This window comes from Cyprinus carpio, chromosome B4, assembly GCF_018340385.1.
Source record: "Cyprinus carpio isolate SPL01 chromosome B4, ASM1834038v1, whole genome shotgun sequence".
Taxonomy (NCBI): domain Eukaryota; kingdom Metazoa; phylum Chordata; class Actinopteri; order Cypriniformes; family Cyprinidae; genus Cyprinus; species Cyprinus carpio.
Genome location: NC_056600.1, coordinates 1,971,043 through 1,998,473, shown reverse-complemented (window position 1 = coordinate 1,998,473; position 27,431 = coordinate 1,971,043). Strand labels below are relative to the sequence as shown.

General features: G+C 35.5%; 1 protein-coding gene and 1 long non-coding RNA gene across 2 annotated transcripts; one reads left to right on the top strand and one right to left on the bottom strand.

Annotated features, from left to right (window-relative positions):
- Window positions 1-1,734: 1,734 nt before the first annotated feature.
- Window positions 1,735-22,347, bottom strand: xpot (exportin, tRNA (nuclear export receptor for tRNAs)). The gene is given in 25 exon segments (XM_042721570.1): window positions 1,735-1,882; window positions 1,978-2,034; window positions 3,025-3,093; window positions 3,208-3,255; window positions 3,336-3,451; window positions 4,306-4,422; window positions 4,502-4,691; window positions 6,757-7,042; window positions 8,499-8,737; window positions 8,824-8,893; window positions 9,757-9,865; window positions 9,985-10,090; window positions 10,200-10,344; window positions 11,866-11,990; window positions 13,021-13,083; window positions 13,169-13,207; window positions 13,294-13,530; window positions 15,723-15,891; window positions 17,508-17,692; window positions 17,781-17,999; window positions 18,105-18,174; window positions 19,650-19,706; window positions 19,794-19,876; window positions 20,058-20,208; window positions 22,192-22,347. Coding segments are annotated over 24 exon segments (2,916 nt in total). The 5' UTR covers window positions 20,148-20,208; window positions 22,192-22,347; the 3' UTR covers window positions 1,735-1,855.
- A 621-nt stretch (window positions 22,348-22,968) lies between these two features.
- Window positions 22,969-27,254, top strand: LOC109100103. Its single transcript, XR_006154445.1, has 3 exons — window positions 22,969-23,462; window positions 26,514-26,576; window positions 27,138-27,254. It is a non-coding gene; the product is annotated as an uncharacterized LOC109100103 (long non-coding RNA).
- Window positions 27,255-27,431: the final 177 nt, after the last annotated feature.

The window sequence follows — 27,431 nt, the reverse complement described above, 5'->3', positions numbered from 1 at the left end:
CTGTTTTCTCACTTGTATCTGTTCCGCAGCGCTCCATCGGTTCACCTGATGTCCACTCCGGATATGGTTAAGCTATCAGAAACATGGCAGCGTTTGACAAAAACTGTAATGCATGAAATATGTTTTGTGAATATTTGAATGATGATGCAACTTAAACTACTAACTGGAAAAAACTAAAACCTAAACTGCACTCTAAAGAAAAAAAAAACTAATACAAGTGACAAAAGCACATAAAAGTAAAATAATTAATTGCATCCAAAATAAGTTTGATTACATAATATATGTGTGTACTGTGCATATTATTATGCATATATAATATGCTTGTTCTCCTGAATCTGCACAAGTACAAGAACGCAGCCACTTCAAATAAACCTCCAGCTAGAGATCAGACGGAGATTAGTAAATACTTTATTGGTCATGACAAAAGATCCACAAAAGGGAGTGAGAGGGCATGTCCCAGCATATCAAAAATAAATCAAGTTTACACAGTCTACCTTTCGTGTCTCTCTCTCTCCTCTCTTTTTTTTTTTTTTGGCATAAACACAGTGTGTCTGACGAGCAGGACCGGAGCTTAACAGGTCTGTGTTGGGCAAATCACAGGACGTCTGAAGCAAAGTCTCATGGGTAATGACAGAGAAACAATCTTTAACACTCATTCTCACGTTAGAAGTTACATGTCAGCTTATGAAAAAGTGCTTCGTCCAGTTTGTTTTGGGATAAGCCTTTGTTCCCCGATCATGATTAAAGCCAATGTGATGTTGAGACCCAAGAAACGTTTAGGGCGCTTCTGTCTGAAGTGGGATCCAGGGCTGAAAGGGTTAATACATGTGCAGCGTCTCCAAAAATCACAACACAGATTGTCAACAATGTCATTATGTCAGCCATAACGAGATGTCCCTCTGATGAGAGTTTAAACTTTACACAAAGTAGATTTCCAAACAAAAGAACTGCTAGCAGCACAACTCAAGCAAAGCATTCCCACGGCAGATCCAAGGATCAAACCACCTCGTAGTATTTTCACAGTTCGTAACGTTACATTGCATATTTCAAATGGGCTTCAAAGGCATTAGACGACTGAATCTGAGACTGTGATGGAGCGGATAAACGTTTAGTGTTGGGAAACGCTACGAGTTACAGTACAGCTTTGATGGGAATGCCATATGATTTGGAAAATTAGAGGAGACTGCTAACGATTTAGCGGTTCAAAAAAAAAAAAAAGAGACATTTTTGATTCAAAAAGGAAACAATTTGCCGGGTTGAGTCCACATCAAGAGCACTTCCGTTTGTTAACCTCATCACATCAAACTAAAACCTATGCTTCATTTATGCAAGTAAAAAAAAAAAAAAAATAGCAATTAAATATTCTTAAACCGGCCCTTCTTACGCTGAAATTTGAGAAAAATCCAGATTTCTAGCACACACACACAAAAAAATAAACATTCCATTAAATTCATTCTAGATTCTTTTTTGTATTTTTTGTATTTTTTAGTTTTTTTTTTATATTTTGTTGTATTTGTTGTGTTTAAGATTTTATGTCTTTTATTTCTGTCTAGGATTGAAGCCCCGCCCACCCTCACAAACCCCACCTACAGTGTGACGTCTCGTCCAATCGCAGACGTCGCCTCCAGTCTGGGTGTCTAAACCTCCATGGAGAGCACAACTCTGATTGGGCCAAGGTCGGTGTGGGGGCGTGGTCACATCACATGACAGCCAATCCCCACGTGACTCCTGTTGGGGGTCCGTGTCCCGCAGACAGGAAGGGTGTGGTTACGCTTCTTTAAGTGCAAAAGTAGCTCCTATGCTAAGCTCTGTCGTTGTGGTGGTCTGTAAGAGGCTCCGCTTGACGGTTCCAGTTTTAAAGTTTGGCCTGCTGGAAGAAAACCTGCACACACACACACACAACAGAAGTGTGTTAAAACAGCCATAAAACCTAACACTCCGTGGTACATGAAGACAACATGAAGGCTCGTGAAATACCTTCATGTAGTTTTTCAGAACCTTAACATCCGGCTGCTGAAGCACTTGACAGAGTTCCTGAAGAGAAAAACAGTTCAATACTGACTCGTCATCTACAGTACTGCAGTCTAGATCAGTCTGTACTTCCTTCTAGAAGACGAAGATTCAGCACGCTCAAATAGATAGATGAAAAAAATACTGAATATAGATAAAAAAATTAGTTTAATGTTTAAATCTGATGCGATTGTGTTGTAATGTTTTAAGGACTAGAGTAGGTGCAAAAATTTAGGGTTATTTTTCTGTATACGGCCTTATAACATTTTTATTTTTACCAAATTTTATTTTTCTGTTTTTCCTAAATTCAGTTTTTTTTTTCTCTTTTAAGTTTTCCAATTTAATGGATAAATTAAACTTTTGTAACAAGAAAAAAAAAAACCCTTAAATTTTTAAGGCTGTATGAAATTTTTAAAATTAATTTTTTTTCTTTTTAATTTTTCTTGATTCAATTTTAATTGATACATTAAATAAAGTAAATCAAAAATATTGAATGTTTTAAAAAAAATAATAATAATTTTTAGGGCTATTTAAAATTTTTAGTTTTAATTTTTTGTTTCATGAAATGTTTTTAGTTTTTAGTTTTTTTTTCATGAAATGTTATTAATTCTTAAAACTTTAATCATTTATTAGCATTTTTTTATTCTATTGTGTTGTTTTAATTAATTTATTTTTTAAAATATTTTTTAAACACAAATTTATCATCAAAAATGGTGTTAATCAAATGAAGGCGTAACACATCAATTTAATCTTTTTAATTTCAACCAAATTTAAATTTAATTCCTTTTATTAAAACTGTTAATCAAGTAACAAAAAAAAAAATCATTATCACTCTGACAAGTACATTCTACTGTACAATACTAATATTTGTTACAATCTCCTGAAGTTAAACTGAATGTCTATTTTGACATGTTTTAGTAAAGACCATTGTATTTGTGTGTATCTGTCAATAGTTTTAATGAAATGCTTGAATGCTGTCGCTGATCCTGATGGAAGCAGGTGTGTGTCAGTTACCTGCGTGATTTCAGCAGAGACCTGCAGTGACGGCAGATACTCCTGAAGAAACTGAATACACTCCGGCCCCTGTGTGAACAGCATTACAACAGCCTGCGGTCAGATTCATACTCTATTAACTCATGTCATCCCTAACTGTTTTGGTCTGAATTAGACGATCAGCTGAGGTGATTTCAGACTCACTCTCTTGAGATGAATCATGTGCAGTGTCAGCGTGCACTCGGACAGCGTCTGGAACACAACAGCAAATCATTACAAACCACCGTCGGACATTTAGTGAAAGCGGTTTATGAAAGCCTTGACTGACGTACCAGAACAGTCTGGGCATCTGAAAGGTCAAAGGTTGGTTTCAGAGGGGCCATGAAGCATGCTGGGACGATATGCTTATAGATGAAATCCGGAAATCCCACCAAACCGTCTTTTCCACCTGAGAGAGAGAGAGACAGCATGTTAAAAGCAGTGTTATATAAGTATTATTATATACTATTATAGTTATTAAATGTTTATAAATTCACTTTTTTTCCATTTTTATTTTAATTTGTTCAGTTTGTAACAATTTTATGTACTTTTATCAGTTCTGTTAGTTTTCTCCTTAAGGATATTATTTAGGTTTAAATTATTTTAATTAAAGCTTTATTTATTTTATTTTGCGTTTTATTTTACAACAATTATTTTAATAGTTTTATGATAACAACCCATTTTGAAGAATAACAAGTTAAAAGCAGTGTAAATTCAGTGTTATATATTATAATTTTTATTAATATTTTGCATTCGCTTTTCCATTTTAATTTTTCATTTGTTTAATTTTTAATAATTTTGTGCTTTTGTTTTTGGATTATTAGTCAGGTTTAATTTAAACTTATTTCCAGTTAGTAATTTTTTTTTTTTTTTAATCTTTATTTCCTTTAGTTGCCAGTTTATTTGAACTTTTCACCTAATATTTATATTATTTCAGTTAATAAAATATTTTAATAGTTTTAATGATAACCACCCTTATTAAAAGCATAACATGTTAAAAGTGTTATTTTGTTATTTTTTCTATTACTTATTTGTTTTATTAGTTTTTTTAGTTTTTTTTTTTTTTTTTTATTTTTTGATTTTTTTTTTTTTATTTTGTTTTTTTGGTTTTTTTGAGTTTTTAATTTTTAATTTATTTCAGGTAGTTGTTTTCTAATTTGTAACCTAATATTATATTTTATTCCAACTTTATTTCAATTAACAAAAAGATTTGTAAGATTTCAAGATGCTGGTGAGTCTGCGGTGCCTGAAGTGTGTTCGTACCCCAGAGCTCCACCAGTCTGGAGAGGATAATGAAGCAGGTTTTCTGGGCGATGGGGTCTGGGAAATCCACCGCTCCCTGGATGATGGTGAACAGCACCCGCTCGATGTTCTCAGCTCCTGCCGAACAGAAGCATGAAGTCAGTTCAGGTTTTCAGACACAGAGGTGTGTTGTGTTTCTGATCGGGACAGCGCTCACCCTGACTGGCCATGACCTCGTTCATGCCGCTGCTGGCGATGGTCTGAATGAAACTGAAGTAGCTTCTTCTCAACATCTGCTTCTCTAACGCGGCCGTCTGATCGTTCTCCTCCGCTGGACGAGACAACACCTCGAATATGGCCATCACGAGAGGCATGAAGATCTCCTGGAGGAAAGGAGACACCTGGTTCTGGGAGAGATGGAGAGTCCATAGGAATTATTCAGGGTTCCCACCCATTTTCCATTTTAAAATGTCATACTTTCCCATACTCAAAATTTCCATTTTCTGACCCTATTTTAACATAAATGGTTAATAGAGTATTATTTTTTTTAAATTTTTGATTCAACAAAACAACATCAATTCAAACAAACAAAACAAGAAATGGGAAACAACAGACATATCAATATTTTACAATCTGAAAAAAAAAAAAAAAAAAAAAAAAAACTTTTTATAGTCATTCCTTCATATAATCCAAATTTTTGGTAGAAAAACATCGCCATGCATCAGTGGTACTAGGTTTAGCCCTGTTCATTCGTGCTGTTGTATATTCAGAGAGTATTATTTTCAGCTTTATATTTGGTATACAGTACAGTCATCTGTAAATATTAATTTCTCAGGGTTTTTTAATTGATTTTCTCGTAGCGACAACCTAGCGAAGTCCCTAAAATAAAAAATACAATAGACTTTTACATGCACACAAGAGACGTTTTTGTGGTCTCGAGAAAATACTCACATGCGCATGGGAATTTTTTTTATGGTTTTGATTTAAAATTTCTATTTCCTTTGTGCATCATTATTAATAAAATGAAAGCATGGCTGCACATGAATTAACAGATCTACTTGCTCAAAATTAGGCTTTTCTTATTCTATTGCCTCTAATATCAAGGCATAATGTCCAATTTAACACATCCTTTGTGGTGGTGCAGAAATTGACAAAATCTGCCAAGTTCAAGGGTCTATAAAAAAAAAGACTGGTACTGTAAAAAGTTTAAAATTGGTCTTTCATTAGGGCAGTATGCAATATTTCAATGCATTATGTCTCTTTAATGCATACTTTGTGGAGGACAAGACATGGGCTGATGTCACAATTGGTGGCTCCGTGTGCATCGTCCTATGTGCTAAGTTTAATGGTTTCTCGCCTGCATGTGTTTTATTTTTGCAAAGGTCCTTGAGGCTATGTAATACGATGCTATGAATACTGAAAGAAGAAAGCCACAATGCTTATAACCTGCGTTCTGCATAATCAAAAAGTGCATATTTGACAATAACTAAAGAATCACGAAACAGCTGCCATTAAATCTCACTTCTTGTACAATAAATTAATTTATATGAAATTCTTCATTTTTTATTATAAAATTTTTTTTGGGCGGCAAAAGTCTGGAAACAAATATTTTTCCATACTTTTCTTTCTTTTTTCCATACTGCATAGGATCCCTGATCATGACATGAACTGTATTATTATTAAACTTATATTCATATATGAATTTATTTCACGAACCACTGCTAAATGTACAAATGCAAACCATCTTGTAGCACTAACAGAGTTAAATGTCCGCGAAAGTACGATTGCATGATTTGGAGAGAAAAAAAATAAATAAATAATAAAAACACCTTGTGATTTTTCTACTAAAAATTGTGATTAAAAAAAAAAAATACAGGTTTGCTAAGCTTTTTTGTGGGGCTGCACAATTTGGACAAAATTGTGTCATTATATATCAATACGGACATAAAATAACAACAATAAATAATTACATGACAGTTAAAAACTACATAATGTTATATATTATAATTTATTTCTACTAAAAAAAAAGAACTAAAAAAAAAAACTGTACTATTTGAATATTTCGCCATAAAATAAAAATTAACAGTTAAATATTATATAATACTGTAATTATAAAATTGTAATGTATTATTAAATAAAATGAGAGTTGCTACTTTTTGAATATTTCACTGTAAAAAATATATAATAATTATATTTAAATTATATTTCACACTGTAAAAAAAATGTATTTACTGTAAAAACTGTAAAATTAGAAAACCAACCATAATATTTATGGTTGTCTTGATTTCTTCACTTTCAATCATCTAACTCTGGACGGAAAACCATAGGGAGGCCTTAAACTTCTCTTTTGTTGATACGCACTATTACAGATTTTGCATTTCCAAATGCACTGTCAGCGGACCCAAACTTGTGTTTGTGTGGAGCAGCATTTACTGTAAATTGTTTATTCTGATTAACCGTGCAGCCCTGTACCTTAAACTTGGCGGTGATCTGACTGACGAGGGGGATGAACTCCTGCAGGTCTCTGGGCTCGCAGTCCTTCAGCATGTGCTGCGACGCGGCTGGAATGAAGGGCAGCACCTCCTCCTCCAGACAGATGATCATGCGGTGGAGGAAGGAGCGCACGGCGCTGCGCAGGGGCCCTCGCTGGACGGGACAGCTGAGCGCCGGCAGGAAGGTCTGCAGACAGTCCAGATACACTTCAGAGCAGCCGCACTGCTTCACCGTCTGCTTGTTACTGAACACCTTGCTGGTGCGACTGAACAAGAGGAACATACACCATGCAATGATTAGAATTTCTTCATTTGGTCAAGCTTTCTTAAGTTGCGCTCACTCATGTGAGAGCAAATGTGTCCCTGGAGCACAAAAGCAGTCATAAGTCGCTGGGGTATATTTGTAGCAATAGCCAAAAAAACACTGTATGGGTCAAAATTATTTTTCTTTTATGCCAAAAATCATTAGGATATTAAGTAAAGATCATGTTCCATGAAGATATTTTGTAAATTTCCAACCGTAAATATATCAAAACTTAATTTTTGATTAGTGATATGCATTGCTAAGAATTCATTTGGACAACTTTAAAGATGATTTTCTCAGTATTTTTTTTTTTTTGACTCTCAGATTCCAGATTTTCAAATAGCTCCTAACAAACCATACATCAATGGAAAGCTTATTTATTCAGCTTTCAGATGATGTATAAATCTCAGTTTCACTTAAGACTGGTTTTGTGCTCCAGGGTCACGAATAACAGGCAAGACACCATTGTTTTTTTCAGGACAGTGTTTTACTATCATTGAGTCACTTTTTTTTTTTTTTTTTTTTTTTTGTATTTTCTGCTTTCATGTTAATTGTAGTTAAAGTTTTACTAATTTTGTTGTGTTTTTGTCATTTTTGTTAATTATTATATATACATATATTTTTAAAATGTCTTTAAAAATAATTTTTTTTCCAGTTTTAGGTTATAGTTATTTTAATAAATCAAGTTTATTTTTTTTTTATGCTTTTTTAAATCATATTTATTTTAATTTTTGAAGTTTAATTTAAATTAAGTAATTAAATTTGTTTTGGAAATTTTTTTAATATTTTGTATTTTTAAATGTAGGTTTTTAATATTTTATTTTAGTTGACATTTATTTTATACTATTTAACTATAATAACCATGTTTTAGTCACTGGCCAATTTTAATATTTTGGTCATTTTTGCTTCCAATAACATTCAGGCTAGTGGAAAGAAAACATCTAAAATACACATTTATGTGTTTGTTCACTTTATCTATTTGTGTTTATAGATTTCAGAAACAATACGCAACTTTAAATGCCTTTAAAGTGTCCTCTACACTCACATACATCAAACTTTACAGTTTTATTCCTACTTTTATCTATGAAAAGTTTAAAAAAAAAATACAAAACCTCCTCTGTAAAAAACCTAATGTCCACAAAATTAAACAAGTTTTAAACTTGGATTTATCCAATGTTCTTATTTCTGTATGTATTCTGTACTTCTGCGAATACATGAAAATTAGTGCATTAATTGGGGTTTTATTTGCATATTTAAATATAACATTTGTAATACAAACAACTGTCTTAATGCACTATGATTAATTAACTAGGTTAAAATATTTAGCTTATTAACCTTTGGTGGTTTGTCACTTTAAAAGATTGATTCAAGTCAACACAGCATCTACTTAATCGTCAGGCTGTGAGTGTTGTGTTTACCTGGCGAATCCCACAGCGTGACTCAGACAATCGGCCAGCACCGCCTGTCTCTCGTCGCCGGCCTCCTGCGGCAGTTTTGCGAGCAGCATGCGAAACGCCTCCATCAGCGGCGTCAGGAGGCTGCGCATCAGAGCCTGCTTGCGCTCGGCCGGACTCTCTCCGTTCACGATCAGCACGCCGGCCGTCTCAAACATGAACAGCTGATCATCACTGCTCAGCAGCGCCGGGAAGCCGTTCTCCTGGACACACGAAGAGAGAGGAGCGATCACGCAGCTGTTTAGGGCTGATTTACATGCTGCTTCATACGAGTGTTATGAGCTGTTACCGGTGGAGCGAGCTCTAACAGGTCCTGTATTCTGCTGAGTATGTCCTCGATGAATGCATTCATGTGTTTACTGTGAAAATAAGCAAGAAAACAGCATAATTATCAGTGCATGAACTGATCGAATGCATACACTGAATGCACTGTAAAAGCTTACGTTAAATAATATTTGTAATGCATAATGCCAGGTTTATTAGACAAGCTAGAGAAGAGGAGAAATGCATAAAAAGTTATAAAAACTATTATAAATAATTAAAAGTTATATATATAAATATATATATATATATATATATATATAACAGACATAAAGTGCAAGTTATCGGATTATTTGTATTCATTTATTAACAAATGCAGAACATTAAAATAAAATAAAATAGTTAAATATCTGCTAATTAATAACTGTTTAATATGTAAAAAATTAACATGCAAAAATTAATATGATAAATAAATTACTTAAACTAAAAGGTTTTTTTATGTTCTGTAACTGTTAATAAATAAATAAAAACAATCTGATAACTTGCAGTTCAGGTCTATTGAATGTTAAAAGTGAGGGTTTCTATTGTACTGTAATGTTAAATGGCTATAATTACTATTCAGATTTTTTTTTTTTTTAAACATTTAATAGAGGCATTAGTATTCATTCATAGTACTTAATAAAATGATGGCTATTAAACAAATATTTAAAATGAACAGTTTTTTTGTTACTAAATACATTCTGAAATCTAATTTTAACAAATTGTAATGTTAGTTATGTGAAATTTTCTGTATATGTTTTACTAGCTCTGTATAAAAAACGATGAATAAGGGGCATCTAAAAATAAATAGAGAGATTGCTAATAGCTAATATAAACTGATCCTTTCACCTAATGTGTGTGTGTGTGTGTGTGTGTGTGTGTGTGTGTGTGTGTGTGTGTGTGTGTGTGTAGAGTAACTCACTGCAGGGTTTTGATGAAGCGTGAGAACAGATAAGCCACTCGACTGCGCACCTTCGGACTGCTGTGCCTCAGACCACGATGGTCTAAAAACGCCATCTAAACCAAACAAAAACACCGCTTTAATGGGTCAAACTGAATCTGATCGCATCATTCTCACATCTCAAACTATGCGTGACACAAAACCAACCTCGCTGCAGGGCAAAACAGTCAAAGGAACAGGATTAGGAATGTGATGAAGGCTCTAGGAGTGTGATGTTGTCGTAACGGACGGCGGTCTCGAAGAACTCCAGGGTCACAGAGGAATGCTGATACTCGCTCACGCCGCAGGAGACCAGCTACACAAACACATTCACAACATCATGTTATTTTGTGCAGAGACTGATTTATTCAAACTGTCTTTTCAATCAGGAAGCTTTAGAGAGAAATGACGAATGTCAGTCTCACCGTCCTCATCATGGACTGCAGCGTGCTGGTTTTCGTGGTGTCTCCAGAGAAATGCGCTCCATGAGACGCAGGAAGAGCTTCACCCAGCATATACAGCAGCCTGATGGCCACCTCCACCTCCATGAACTGCACCGTCTGCCAGTTCCTGTACATGCACGCACAGAAATCATGTCTTTAGATGGGCTTTCAAGTTTATGATGTGTTAAATATGCATTACATGCCGAGTCTACGAGTGCTTAACACTAGTGTTGTCACGGTACCAAAATTTCAGTATTCGGTACCGATAGCAGTGAAAATCCACGGTTCTCGGTACCAATTTCGGTACCAAAGCAAAACACAAAAATATGCTAATAAAAAAAAAAAAAAAAAAAAAAAAAAAAAAAAAACTTTTTATCACTAAAAATAAAACCAATGCCATTCTTTATGCTTATTTACAACTGTATTAAAAAAAAAAAAAAAAAAAAAAACCTTCTACAAGTAATATAATTATGAAAAACAGTGAACAAGTTTAACCCAAATTTAATTTGTCTTTTAATTAATGAAATTTAAACACATTTAATTTTTGTTAAATAAAGGGGATTTGCTATTAAAATTAAAACATGGAAGAAATTGTGTGATTTATTTCTTTATAAAATAAAGTTTTATTAATTTTTTCTCAACAGTGGTAGCAGTATCACATACATTCTACTAAATAATAGTATATTTCTAGCACAATGCCTTTATGTAAAAATGAACTTTTATTTTGACAGGTTCCTTGCACTCTATTATATATATATATATATATATATATATGCAAATTCGTTTTCTGCCAGCAGGAGGCGCTTTAAGAGCGGGAGAGATACAGGATTCTCCGGTAACGGCTGCAAAGCAGCGCTGAGCTCACAAACGCTGCCTCATCAAGCATTACATGCAAAATGAAAATGAAATCGAAAATGTTCTAAATACAGTCGGTTTCCTTCTGAAATACAGTGATATAAAAACACCCGCATCGGTTTTTGATTTTGAAACGTGCAGTGCTCATATGTTTATTCAATGAAGTCAAAATCTATTTGTGGCGGTCAGTTTTGATATTGTAATAAATCAATGTGTGGGAAACCCTGGGTTGCAGTGAATACCTTTAAATTGACTCTGGTTTTACTCAAATGAAACGGTAAAATGCTTGTGAAGTGACTCAGAACAGTTCTGGTGATGTTGTTTATGTATTTATGTCCTCATTGAGACGGCAGATGCTGAAATTATTGCAAGCGTCACGCGCTTCACGTTAAACAAAACCGCACGTCTCTGACATTCATTCATTCATTCATTCACACAGAGACGCGCAGAACATTTACAGAAACTGGTCCATATGGAGATTTGATTTGATTAATTTATGCTAACTTTGACAAATTCCGTGACTGTCCGTATTAAAATGTAAGTTTCATTTTCATGACTGGATTTTGAGATTCCGTCCGCGTTTTCTGCTTCGCGGAAATCATAGCGCTGTATGGGTCAAGAACCGGGTTGACCGGGTCCTCGGTACTTACAGAAACCTGGTACCGTGACATTTTCATTTTTTTAGTACCGACTTGGTACCGAAGTACCGGGTCTTTTGACAACACTACTTAACACTAGAGCGTCAAACCCTCGTTTCAGAAGAACAAGGAGTACATGGTATTTTGTGTATTATTGTTTGGTGTAGTTGGTGAATCTGTGGTTTGATTAGAGCAGGGGGTAAGGTGTTACTTGAGCCAGTCGGTCCAGCAACATCTTTAACTGCTTCCTGTATTCGACAAACATGGCCTCATCCTCGCCCTGAGAGAAACAAACACTGTGATTTAGATCCAGGCTGAACAATTTATCACAAAACCGAAATCACAATATGGATTAGTGCGATTGTAAAATTAAACAGACGGGTTGTGAGTTTCAGAAGTCGCTTTATCATGAATTTGGGAATGCAATGTGTGTCAACCCCATCTTCTTATACTTTAAATGAGAAGTTCAAATTAACAAAACAGACTTTTTAAGTCCTTCATGCAGTTTCTGTCAAGCTTTTTATTATACTAAATAATTAAAGCATTTTATATGATATTTGATATTTCCATATCCACATTGAAGGCTATATTCATGGCAAATTCAAAAGTAATAAAATTTTAAATAGTCTAAATAATAATAATCAAATGAATTGCATTTTATAACTATTTGTTACATAAAAAAAAAAAATAATAATTAAAAGCAATCTTTTAATTTGATATTTGATAAAGATTGTGATATTTTGGCAGGATAAACCATTGAAAAAAAAAATTATGCAATTTAAGTAATTTCTGAGAAAAAACATTACCTAATATAATTTAAAGCAGGACACTAATAAAATGCTGCAGTCAAGAAAGACTTAAAGACTTTTAGTTTAGTTTAGTTTCTGCTCATTTCTTCCATCAAAATAAAAGTTAGATGGTTTAAGATTTTAAGACGACCATAAATATTAAATTTTTATTATAATTAAATACAATATAATTAAACAATTTCATTAAATCATATAATTTTACAGAATTTTTTATAATAATTTTTCTTAAATAGCTCCTTTTTTTTTTTAAGGTGAAATGTTACAATTGTAACATTTCTTATTTTGTTATTTAATAATTTTTTATTTAGTAAGAATTTTAATTGTTTATATATCATTATGGCTCATAACATCATAATAATTGCAATAATAATAACAAAAAAAAAAAGTATTTTATATTATTACACAGTTAAACACTTCGTTGGCACAAACAAACACTATACATGTATACTGCCAAAGCACAAAAAAAAAAAAAAAAAAACAGACCACGCTTTCCACACTGACCTCATTTTCAAAGTTATACTCGTCATCGTACTTGAGTTTGTTCATCACAGCCAGCATGATCGCCTATTAGCAAGACAACAACAATCATAAACAACAGCAGTAATTTACACTCATGCAGCTGAGATATGAGCCTGTGATGCTGTCGTACCTCCACGTTTGTTTTCTGCTGCTCATTAAGAGCTGGAAGCTGAAAAACACCAACACAGCATGTTAAAGAGGAGCATCATGGGTAGATCATCTGTCAGTCTCAAGAAGAGAGTTTAGCATGTGTACCTGTTTGAGAACATGCAGGTAGTCATAACAGAAGCCCACGATGTTGGCTGAAATATCGTCATCTTCGTGAATGAGCAGCTGCAGCATCAGGGGAACCTTCGCCTCCACCGCACGCAACGCTTCGGCCGAAACCTTGACATCGCCCATCTTACTGAGTTTAGTCCAGCTCAGCACCAGAGACTGACCCATCCCGTTAACCAACCGAGAGAACTTAGCCAGAAAATCCACATCCTCCTCCTGATGGACGTGACAGGAGAGAAAACAGTCTTAAAAGTGATTAACATGCAACTTGAGATATAGCAAAATCGATATCACTATACGGCTTAGTGCAGCCATAATAAAACAAATATAAGGGCAACTATATGGGGTTTCAAAGTGAAGAGCATCACTCCCGGCAACCTGCAAAAAATAACAGCTTGATGGTTTAACATAAAAAAAAAAAAAAAAAAAAAAAATTACTTTTTTAAATTAAGGTGTAAATATTAATAATGTGACTATAGTTGTACTAAACAAATAATTCTATTACCGAATTTTCCGGACTATAAGTCGCACTTTTTTTCATAGTTTGGCTGGTCCTGCGACTTATAGTCAGGTGCGACTTATTTATCAAAATTAATTTGACATGAACCAAGAGAAATTAACCAAGAGAAAACATTATCGTCTACAGCTGCGAGAGGGCGCTCTATGCTGCTCAGTGCTCCTGTAGCATATCCCTGAAAACATTAACTGAAAACAACTGTAAACTGTTAACTGAAATATTAACTTAAAGACAACTGAGAAAGACTGAATGCAAACAAAATGCCCCCCAAAAGAAAATCCTATTCTGCAGATTACAAACTGTAAAATATGCAGCCGATCTGATAGGTTACAGGAGCACTGAGCAGCATAGAGCGCCCTCTCACGGCTGTAGACGGTAATGTTTTCTCTTGGTTCTAAATAAATGCGACTTATAGTCCAGTGCGACTTATATATGTTTTTTTTCCTCGTCATGACGTATTTTTGGACTGATGCGAATTATACTTAGGTGCGACTTATAGTCTGAAAAATACGGTATATACTTGACTTTTTATTTTATAGCATAATTGTCTCATTACAATATTTTTCTTATTTTGTTTACAATAAAACCATAGTAAGAATAATTATTATTATTTTATAGTGATACTGAATTGGTCAAGAAACCGTGAGATCGTGGCATACAAAAATTCAGTAATACTAGAAATATTTTTGTTTTTATAAAAGATGGTTTGCAAATATGTATTTTTGATTTTTGTATATATATTTGTTTTTTTTTAAATTTTGAATATTTAAAAACACTGCATTCGAATTGTAGGTGTGCGTCAGGCAGTCTTATCAGTGGCACACAAGATGCGCTGACGATGTAGGGGTCATCGCATTTAAACGTTTTTTTTTTTTTTTTTTTTAAGCCTATCTAGATGCGGCGCTGCTACGTTCTTCATTTAAAATATTGTGAAAAATGAGACCATCAAAGCGGAGACGATGTTGTTTACATCAAAACTGGAATCAAGCCATTCACACAGAACGTGTATTTATCACCATCTATCACTGCTGCACTCGCGTCTCGCACAAGAGAGACGCATTTTCAGAAAGCCATGTAAAATTAGTGCAAGTTCAATTTTTAAGAGACATGTCTCGAGACTTTATGGCAGATTTTCCCCATCCCACTGCATCTCGTGATTTTAAATGAAAAGTACTACTTGTGATCGGTTTTCGGTCATCTGTAAGCTATACTTACATACCTATGATGCTATGATGCTGTTTTGTTTCTAATTGTTTAAGCAACTTAATTAAATATGGTTTATAAACATTATGCAATTTTTTTCAAAGACAGTCGTGTTATTTTATTGCTTTGAAGGAATGTGCATTAGTAATATTTTTCTCGATGCGCCGTCATCAGGAGAGAAACCGAAAGTTTTAAATTATGTCTTTTAAATTTTAATATAATTTGATTATTGATAATATTTAAATACGAAACCTTAGTTTTTCAGCCATTTTGACAGCCCTATTGCAAATAAATTTTTCTAGATTTAAAAAATACTATTATTTTCTGTGCAAATACAATCCCCAACAAAATCACCCCACTCTTTCTAGAATGATTCATTCTTAAATTAAAATACTGAACATTTCTGGCATGTATAGTTTTCATAGGCCAAATTGCCACTGTTTTTGACCTGTCTAGTATAACTATAAAAGTAAGAATATCATTATAATATTGCCATGCCAGTTTCTATTGCTAGATTCATGGCAAGAGAGTCAGGTTTAGTTTTTCAAAAGTAAAAGTAAGATGTTACATGATAAGACTACATTAGATTAACATGGTTAAAAAACCGTTTTAAATGCACCAACAGAATAAAACAAGTTCCTGAAAGGGTTTGATGAGCACTTTCCAGAACAATCATGTATTCACACACCTGCTCGATATTGAAGAACCCCGCGGACTGCAGCACCTGACACAGAGACTCCACCAGCTTGGTTTTGTCAACAGGATCCATGCCCTTATTGACGATCTCAAACAGACAATCGCACGCCTCCTCACGCAGCTCCTCCATGGACATCTGGCTGAGCAACAGATTCACAAACCTACACAAACACACACACAGCGGTCACATAAACAGACGTGAGGCTCAAGGAAGGTCAGTCTGAGTCACACGTGTGACCCTGGAATCATTTTGACCCATTGTTGGCTATAGCTAGTGCTGGGCGGTATACCGGTTTACACCGAAAACCGGTGTATATTTTCGTTACGATATTCATTTTTAATATACCGCCATACCAATGTATTTAATTACTCAATGTTCGGAACGTTATGCTGCGCCGCGGCACACTGTTTCAGACGGACCCTTTACAATGTTGCACTTCTAAGCAGCGACAGCGGTAAACACAGTAGTTCTCTGGTGTTACGTTATAACGCCTGTTTCACACATACTCCGTCTGCAGTGCGTATGCGTTGCGCATTTTTTTTACGCACCCATGTTAACGGATTCCAGCGTTCTGCACGCGGTTGCGGTCTGTCAGTGCGTTCCAGCAGCGGTGCGTCTGCAGCAGTGCAGCGAACGTTATGTACCGAGTCTATCTTTGCTGTGCTGCAGGCGCTGAATTGTGAAAGCGCATTGTTCGCAGGAAAAATGAACATGGATTTACACGAAAATCCAGTCATTTCACAATAAATGTATACTAATTAAAGCTGTTTCACACGCAACACATGGTTTTTTTTTGACTAGGTTTAAAACAAGAAAAAGAGCAACTTTAGATAAACAAGGAAAACAATATATATATTCACTTTTATGAAGGCAGAAAAACAAAGTTCATTAAGACCCGTGGGATTGCTTGTGATAAAGATTTAAATGCAAAAGGCACGAGACTGTTTCTGTCTGTGGTGTTTTAATTTGAAATATTTTAACAAGAAAAGTAGGCTAATTATTGTGTTTAAATGTTTTTGCCGCTTGCTTGAGCAGCTTATTATACAAACCTAGAAGTAAAATGCATGAATACTGCGTTTGTTTATATTTATTGAGTTTAAACAGGTCTAATTAATGTCTATATGTTACTGTTCTGTGATAAAAGACTCACAATGCTGAGAAAAAAAAAAAAAAAAAAAAATTATTAATATATATATATATATATATATATATATATATATATATATATATATATATATACAGATATATATATGTGTGTGTGTGTGTGTGTGTGTGTTTTTACATGATATGAAATCAAACAACAATGAACAAATGTTGTGTTTGTGGACGAAACAGCCGCGGATCAGTAGCGGACTGCAGAAGGAGTATGTGTGAAACAGGCGTTACAGGGAAGGTGGATGCTGCAGAACTAGTAGAACATGACACACAGAAGAACTTGTCCAAAAAGAGAGGCCTGGTCTGTTGTTTGGAGGGTTTTTGGTTTCCAAAAATCCGACGTCGACCAAACAACCATTTTATGCAAGTGCTGTCGGGCTAAAAGCACGTCTTGGAATATCAACCAGCAGAAAATACATTGTACACCTGATTATGCATGAAAAAAAAAAAAAAAAACCCGTCATAAACCGGGAAACCGGCATAATTTAGAAAAAAACGCGATATACATTTTTGGTCAAACCGCCCAGCACTAGCTATAGCTACAAATATACCTGTGCTACTTATGACTGCTTTTGTGCTGCAGGGACACATGTGTATGACCTGCATCAGAGCTGCTCTGACCTGTCGTTGGCGATGAGGTTGAGGTCGATCCAGGACACGTATGCGCCCACCACCTCCAGACACTGGCAGGTCAGCTCGCTGTGGGTGTGCTGGTACGTCTGAAGGATCTGGAACCAGGACTCGACCAGCGCCGGGATGCACTGCCCGCGCATGCTGTCCTTAATCAGAGTGTTTCTGCGTGTCTCCTGAGATCGGACCGAGAGAGAGAGAGTCGTTTTAATGGCATTACGGGAGCAGAAAACAGATTTCGCCTCGAGTTGGGCCTGGTTTTACCTCAGGGCTGTGCAGGATGTCCCGATCAACCACCTCAGCGTCGATAGCCATCAGCGTGCGTAGGTAAATGTCCACACCGTTCGGATTCAGTCCCACCAGATTGAGGATGTCGAAGAAGAACTTGGGCCATAACGTCAGATACTCCATCACAAACGTCAGGGCCAGAACCTGCGCCGCCTTGTTCCTGATGAAGGGCTTTTCTGGATGCACGTTCATCAACTAAACAAAAATGCAAGTACATGAACGAAAAACATAGTTCAAATGATTCAACCGGATTTTTCATCATTCAACATGAATATCAATGAAACGGTAAACAATACTAACCTGAGCCTGCAACCATTTCATCAGGGTGTCTCGGATCAGCTGCTGTTGAGCTGCGGTGAGTGACCCGTGTCTGCAAAACACAGCATTTATACAATTTTAAAAACTGCATGAAACTCTATCCACTCAATTCACGTTACAAATGGCCTCACCTGCTTCTAGGTTAAAAATATGGTGGATACATTGACATTATAGGGAAACTTTAATAAAAACAAACCCAGAGCAAAATCAGACCAGGAGCTATCAATTTCAGAGCCAAGTCTAATTAGTTACATGATTAATTCTATATTAATGTTTAATATGTGACTGACACAGTCTCCCTTTAAATACACATCCTTCTCTTTGCTTTCCAGGTTTAAAGTGGGCTTGAAATTAAAATGCACTTTATATTTTTCTAAATGCATTTTATAGATCTTTTTATAAACAATTCATCTGTGCATGTTGCTTTTTTTTGCACCTTGTAATATTTATTCAAAATATCACTTTATTTTCTTTTTTTGTTTAATGTTTGTATACATTTATTTTTTTTATGTTTTTATTATATTTCATTTTGTATCATCAAGCCTGCATTTTATTTGATCAAAAAATACAGAAAAAAATGTAATATTGTGATATATTATTACAATTTAAAATAATTGTTTTTGAGTTTATTATACTTTAAATTATCATTTATTTCTGTGATGCAAAGCTGAATGTTTAGGATCGTTATCACATGATCCTTTAGTAATTATTCTAATATGATGATTCATTATCAAAGTTGGAAACAGTTCTGCTGCTTAATATTTTTTCAGAACGTGATACTTTTTTAGGATACTTTGATGAATAAAAAGTAAAAAAAAAAAAAAAAAAAAGAAGCTATTTGTTTTAAATATAAATATTTTTTAATAACAATATACACTACTGGTCAGTAATTTGGGGTCAGTAATTTTTTTTTTTCTTTCTTTTTTTTTTTAAATAAAATCAATACTTTTATTCAGCAAGGATGTGTTAAATTGATAAAAAGTGATATATATTAGATAAAAAGAAAATATATTAGAATATATATATTATTAGAATTTTTTTTTTATTTTGAATAAATGCAGTTCTTTTTAACCTTTTATTCATCAAATATATTAGACAGCAGAACTGTTTCCAACACTCATAATAAATCAGAATATTAGAATGATTTCTAAATGATCATGTGATAGACTGGATGTTACATGTGACACTGAAGGCTGGAGTAATGATGCTGAAAATTCAGCTTTGCATCACAGGAATAAATTTTTTTTTTTTAAGTATATTCAAATAGAAAACTATTATTTTAAGTTGTAATAATATTTCACAATATTACAGTTTTTTCTGTATTTTTGATCAAATAAATGCAGGCTTGATGAGCAGAAGAGACTTCTTTCAAAAACATTAAGAATAGTAATGTTTCCAAACTTTTGACCTGTACTGTATTTGGCAGATGCTTTTATCCAAAGCGACTTGCACTGCATTCAAGGTTTTACGATGCATTTTATCAGCTGATGATAAAGAGTTTATATGAATACAAAGATTCAGTGATACCTGAATTTGATCTGATGCTCCAAGACTTGAAAGCAGAAGAACTTTACATGATCGTCACTGACAGAGAAACACAAATGCATCGTATTAATTAAAATGTTATTATGTGAAACACTGTAGTATCCTGCAGCATGCAGTCCATCTTACCTGTAAACCCCTTTAGCCAGGGCTTGAGCGCACACCTCCCATCCATCCAGAGACTCTTTCAACTGCTCAAAATATGCAAGCGCCTGAAAAAAAAAAAACACAGCGAATTTGAGTAAAATTGTATTATTTACGATGCATTCAGAGTATTAGTCATGCAAAACATGCCAGGGACCGAAACTGAATTCTGCAGACATCTGTGAGTAAATAAACGATTCAAGTGTGTATATGTTCACTGAAAGATCTGATGTAGTGTTTTGCGCTCACCCTCTGCCTGTAGCAGGCATCGGCGTTGGGGTTCAGTCCCATGAGGGCCTGCTCGTCCATGATGGCAGGTAACGCCGACTCGCAGGCCATACGTGGGTTAGCTGCTGTCCTCGATCAGTTTATCCCAAATCTCCAAACAGGACACACACATCTGAGAGAGAGAGACACAGGCATCCACATAAACATGAGTCAGACTTTTATATCTTACAGTACACACAACAACATAATAATGTAGGAAAAAAAAGTGCTCCACTGATAAACTAGAGAGCAGGATGACCGATGGCTAACATAATATTAATAAACAGAGTACAATTTAATGACTATAAAACATTTAATGACCAAGTAAATAATAGTGCTGTCAAACAATTAATCGTGATTAAATGCATACAAAATAAAAGTTTGTTTGCAAAAAATATGCGTGTGTTCTGTGTATATTTATTATGTATATATAAATACACACATACAGTATATATATATTACGATTAATCGTGATTAATTGCATACAAAAAAGTACCTGATATTTATATTCTAAATAAATAAATTTAATATGCAAACAAAAAATTTCTGAAATATAGACATGCATGTGTGTATTTATATATATACATAATAAATAAACATAGCATACATACATATACAATGTAAACAAAAACTTTTATTTTAGATGCGATTAATTGTTTGACAGCCGTAGTAAATAAGATTAAGAGCATTAGCAATGAGCAAGTTTGCAACTGTTAATACAACAAGTAAACAGTCTGACATTCTGATCAAAAAGGTCTTAATAATCTGTCAATATAACAATCTGATCAAAAAGGTCTTAATAATCTGTCAATATAAAAATAGTTCATTTGTGGTAATGTGGTTGAGAGATCACACTGGAAAGACATATTGTTTATTAACTACATTAATCACGTTTGTTGCATTAACTGAAACTGCAAAGGTGGAACACAAAAAGTATGTTTATTAACTTTATTAACTAATTCCATGTTTGAATTTGACAGTGCAAAAACGTAAACAAAAATGATTCAACTTTACATAGTCTTGTGTGATGCTATATTACAAAATAATATAAAAATATCACAGTATGATGAGATAAACATGGCTGTTTCAGGTCACACATCCATGTGAATGTCAGAAAATAATCTGCTCAGAAGTAGCATAAATGCATTTAAACAGCAATTACAACTGTATAATTTGATACTGGGCTCAAGCAGAGTGAAAACCAGCATTATTTTACATCTTCACACTTAATTTTAAGCAGCCTTAACTCATCTGTGTAAAGACACCTTCAGACATCATCACTCAGAATGAATTAAAACAAAGGGATGTTTGATTACAATGCAATTCAACACCAATAAGCGCTTTAGAAAGTGAAATGACGTCATCAGAGCAACTAATAATTGTGACCAAACAAACACACACATGCTGAATCATCACTCTTTCAGCACGACTGACTCGCTCTTTCTCTCTTTCACTGTGTGCACACGAACACAAGCGACAAAATATCCTGGTATGGCATCATAACGCTTTAAGGACGTGGTACTATAGTGTTTTGACATGCAGTTCTAGAGTATTCTGTAAGTGTAAATGCTATAGTAATCTATTATCACCTGACAGCGCCTCTGTAACAGTACTTTTTCTGATGCAATAGTGAGCTTTACCAACTTCACATGACCCACTAACCCCAAAACACTATTCCATTTGTACCACAAAATTATATTTAGCTCGGATATTCGCTTAACTCGCGATTACGTTCTCGTATTATCAAAATAACCGACTTGCGCGCTCGCGCTGCTAACCGACAAGCGTGTCACGCGCGTACCGAACCTCAGAGAACGTGGCGTGACAGACTGAGAAAAACACGCTGAAATAACGACAAACCTGCGTCGTACAGCAACCGAAATACAAAAGCGACGGCCGTGATTATTGTTAACTAACACACGTGGGTGGTTAAGTGAGTTATCGGCTTAATTGGCGGATAAGATTGTTGTGAATGTAATCATGATGATGATGATGATGATGACGCCGCCGCGCGCGCTATCAAGACAAAAGCCTCGCGCGGAACTTTCATATAAATTAATAAAACACGCCGCGACCGTGTAAATGTATGGATAAGGTAAAGTTTACCGCACCTTACCGTGAACTTTACCGCTCCATCATCAGCCGCCCAGCTCAAGCGACTCAGTGCGCATGTAACAGATCCAGCAGCGGCGTGTCGGGCCGACCGGATGTGCGGGGCACGAGAACAGGAAGAACTTCAGCACGTAGACGCGCTCGCATCACGCACGCTTTACGTAGGCTATGCAACTGAGGAGGACGTATTATTTTTATATAAAGCGTTATATAACGACTACAGACTAACCCCAAAGAAAATGTTTAGTGCAGTAAAAATGTTTTAGAACTAAATCTCTTTCCCCCCACCAAACGATTATGAAAAAATTACACAGTTAGGCTACAAATGTATGTACAAAAGAAATAAAAATGTTATTTAGCTATCAAAAATTTTTTTTTTGAAAGGTACATACACATTCACTTATACATTCATACAATCTAATAAATATTTGTTTAACAGAAAATCAGAGTAAAACTGTTGTATATATTTATATATCTTTTCACTAGAGGGCTCTGTTCACAAACTAATGAGAGGAGATTTTGCTCATAACGTCTTTCTTTCAGACTAGTGGAAGAAAACGTCCAAAATACACTTTTAAGTGTTTTTAATACACTTCGTCTTTACTGCATCTGTTCGTCTATCTTCAAAGACTGCGATTATTCTCCACTTCAGCAGCACTTTTCATAATATAATGATTGAAGATTATTATTAAAGATAATTTAGTCAACGTTTAGGATTCATAGAAATTGACTAAATGATATCACATCTACTTCAGGCCAATTATTTTTTTGTTTGTTTGTTTTTTTGTTAATTAAATCATTTTTATTATTTACATTTTCACACAGCCCCCAGATTAGAGTTGGGTGGTATTTTCCTCATATTAAATTAATGCAACAATCAGACTATAACCATCTATAATACATAAAAACTCAGGGAAAGCCAGAGGGGTGCAGCTCGTTTCCTTCTGTTTGAACTGCTCTGAAAATCACACTCGGCTCTCTTTGTTTGTAAAAGATTCGAAGCCGAGCTTTAAAACACGGTGCTGTGAGCCAAATCCCATTTCCCCCTTCTCTGTCGGCATAAACCCGTGCGTGTTTATTTAAACGGAAAGCTTTTTCATCGGAACCGTGTTGAAAAGCAATCGGCTCACACTACTTCATTTCTGTCTGAGGCGCTACGCTTCCCGCCTCAAAGGATCGTGGCGCGCAGGTACAGAGGCGGGAAATCCTCTGAACCAATAATGTTTCATGATGTTTCCCACGCTTGCGGCCTGATTGATTTCCCTGCTGGTTGAGGTAATTGTTCAATCCAGTTTGCTCTGACAACGCTAAAGCTTCGGTACTGAGTCATGGTTTCATGGTTTCTTCTTCCCGCCAAACCCGCAGCCAGCGCGGCCGTTAAAATTACTCGTTTGAATTTGAAAATCGGCCGTTGGTTTGCGCGGTAATTAGGTCAATTAAATAACAAGCATGGAAGACTCGAGAGAAGCACGTCCGTTCTTTATACTCTAGACTCTAGAGTTCAAGTGTGTTTGACCATCTTGCAGAATATCAAAGAAACGCTCAAACTTTCCACCATTGCGGTGTATTCTCTCTCTGTCTCGTTCCCACACGCTGATAGTGTTTTACAGGTGGGCTTTCATTCCCTGCTGATTATTTATCCTGCTTTCCTCCACAGAAGTCCTGCCAGCTCTGTCCGTCCGAGGCCTGTGTGTTGTCTCTGACCCGCCGGTTACAACAGCTGATTATTAGTCTGAAATACAGCCGACAGCCTTTGAAATCAGCTCAGCTCCTTCATTGAGTTCTAGGCCTGAGTACGTTTAGTCATGCGCAGGATTTGTGTACTGGAAAACGCTCAAAAGACAGACATGACCGATGGATTCTGAGGACGCTTTGTGATTTTCCAGGATGTCTGTGCCGAACTGCATTTTTGTTTTGGCTTGTGGTGTACCGAAAGGCGCCGAAACGCAAGCCAGACTCAAAAGTACTCGACTTTGGCAGGTGATGTCACACCTACGAGTGTTTTAGCTGAAATCTTTGAGAAAGCTTTGTGTTCAATGAAACAAAATACCAGACATCTAAAACAGATCCAGAGGAAATGAGACTTATATTATGAATCAGATGTTTTTCCTAAAATTAAAAATAACGATTGATTTAGAGTAGTCAACGGACGGAGGGTCCAGAGCTGGTTTTCTGATATACTGATGCCAATGTCTTTGAATAGAACGTGAGGAGCTGCAAGTAAAACTAATTTCATTAAAACTAAAACCAAATTAAAGAAAGATTAAAGACTCTAAGAGTCAACATACTGTAAGAGTATAGAGCTTTAGAATACACGTCTCAGTATTTGCTCGTTTGGTCAATTTGATGAGAAATGTTTGACTTTTAAGACTTTTGATCGCAAACTTCAGTTATTCTGGCATAGTTTATTCTGGTCTGAGCCTCCTGAAACATTGTTGAGATCTCTTTCGAAACTAAAAGAAGATGAACTTGAAATCACTGCAGTGTTTTTCTCAGGAGAAATGTTTAAACGGAGACTTTAGCAAAGGCCTCAGTTTACTCTCCATTTTTATTTTGCTGATGCAACACAGTGAAGGATCTCAAGCTTTGATGTGATAGTCTGGATGATTTTCTGAAGCTACTATGAGATTGATTCAAACGTCTTTAAATCGAATGTGAGGTACCGCAACTAAAACTCTTTATGGTAAACTAAATTAAAGTTAGATAGACACTATTGAGTTAATAATAGGCAAAATATGCCAAAATATGTCATTTGGCAAAATATGCCAAATGATGTAAACCAGTTTAGATCATTTGGTCGTTGAACAGTTTGATGAGAAATGTTTGAGTTGAGATCTGCAAACTGTAGTTATTCTGCCGAATCTGGTCTGAGCATCATGAGACATTGCTGAGATCTCTTTTGAAACTAGAGGAGAAACGTGAGATTGGGGTCTTTTTTGCAGGAGGAACATGAAAAGTAGGAGACTTTAGCAAAGGCCTACATTTACTATTTTGCTGATGCAACAGTGAATCATCTGGAGCTTTAATATGATCGTCAGATTGATTTTTTGCAGCTGATGTGTGATTTATTATAAATGTCATTGGGTCTAGTGTGTGTGTGTGTGTGGTCTCACCGTACCGCGTTCCCAGCGCTCTTACATCACTTTAAACTCATCAGATCTGAGGGGGGTCACTTTACTGACTTGATCCTAATCCACTGATGCACTGATGTGTGTATGGAGCCTTCGAGGGGGAAAATCTGCTGGTATGTTATCCTGAAATGATCCCAAAATGAGCAAATAGTTCTTGTAGCCTGTAAAAGTTGTGTGAGATGAGAGCTGCTGGAAAGTGGGAAAAGCGAGTAAATCCCAGCAGTGCGAAGCTCCATCCGAACGGCTGATCTCAGCCTTCATTAACTGCTGTAAGCTGCTTATGTGACTTTCATCAAAGGCAAACAAATAAATGTCAGAGAAATTGAATTAATTCCCAGCATGCTGAGTGCCAAAGACCCCCCTCTGCCATGGAAAAGTTGAATGTTGATGCTCTGGGTTTTGGTGTCTTGGAGAGAGACGGATTTGGGCAATGGTGCTCTGGATTTTCTAGCAAACCCTATATGCATAAAAACTAAAGACAAATGCATGATTTTTTTGAAGCTTTCATGTGTTTGAAAATAGATGTACAAAATATGTTTAATGCATTTAACTTGACAGTAGTTATAGAGACATATGCATGGGTTTTTGGGCTTCCATATGTTTAGAAACAAATAAATATGTATGTAGAAAATAAATTTTTTTCTAATGCATATGAATTCAAGAAATGCTAAATGCATGACCTTTTTGGGCTTCAGTATGTAACAAAAATCTAATATATTTCTAATGAATTTACCTTGAGGAAAGCCAGATACAGATGCGTGGCTATTATGGAATCGTGTTGTTTTTGATAAAGTGTTGTATAAAATAAAATATATTTTTTATGCATATCACTTGAAAATGTCTACAAATGCATGGCTTTTGTGGGCTTCCATATAAATACATCAATTTAATATTATAAATAAATGAAACATTATAATATAAATTAATTAAATATGATATATTTCTAATGCATATAAACTTAAGAAAGGCCGGAGACAAATGCATGGTTTTTGTGGGCTTCCATGCATTTGTAAAGCATAAAAATATGTGTATTTATTTAATAATATTTTAATGTAACATTTTTTTGTAATTCCATTTGGTGAAACTTTTGTTTTGTGACCTAGGCCTGAAATATAGTCTGAAACAATATACACAACTTCATGCACTGAATTCTCAGTAATGATATGGAAAGCATTAAAGTGACTTTTACTGTCAGTTTTCTTTCAGATCAGCTACTGTCACGGCAGAGCAACAGTCTGAAGACAATCTTGGTGAGCAAGTAAGTTAAAGTGAAGCTGTTGACATGTTTATAGGAGCTACCTGAAAAATAATACACCTGGTTTAAGGGTACAAACATTTGCAGGAAACTCTATCGCCCCCTTGAGGACTGAGGTTTGCTGCCGCCACAGCAGCTCAAGAACACACATAAGTGCGTTTAAGCTGACCGCCAAGTGTTCGCGTGCTCGCACAAAGTGCTTTTGGCCTTAATCAGTGATTGTATTTCAACACAACTCTGAAACTCAATGGGCGAGCGGATGGACTGCAGTTCAAACGGTGTCCATTCATTACAGCCTGATTTCCAGAAGATTTTTCCACACATTTTTGAGCGAGCTTCCCTGTGGAATGGTTTTCCTGTCTGCACGGGAGCAACATCAGACGCAAGTGAACGAAAGAGAGCCAAACGCCCGGCTAGAGCTTTCATTGTTCGCACACACACACACACACACACACACACACACACACACACACACACACACACACACACACACAATCAAATATCCCACACACTGCAGGAAACGGTCAGATGTTTAATTCATTCAGGGTTTTTTCTCTCTCTCAGTGCAAAACAACAAGAGTTCTTCTATAACGTGTGCTGGTCGTGTACAGATGCTTCTGCGGATTTGAAGGGAGGCCCTCGAGGCTGATGCGAGGATGATGAGGATGATGATGTGGGGCTCATTCAGGTCAGCAGCAAAGAAACCCAAAATAAACACATATACAAAAGCTCGGCTCCAAAACCTACTGAGCAGCATCCTAATTTAAACAGAAACTCTGTGCACCACAAAACAGTGAAGTGCACAGGACATGCTAAAATATGTACAAATATTGGGTACTTGTTGCATGAAATATATTT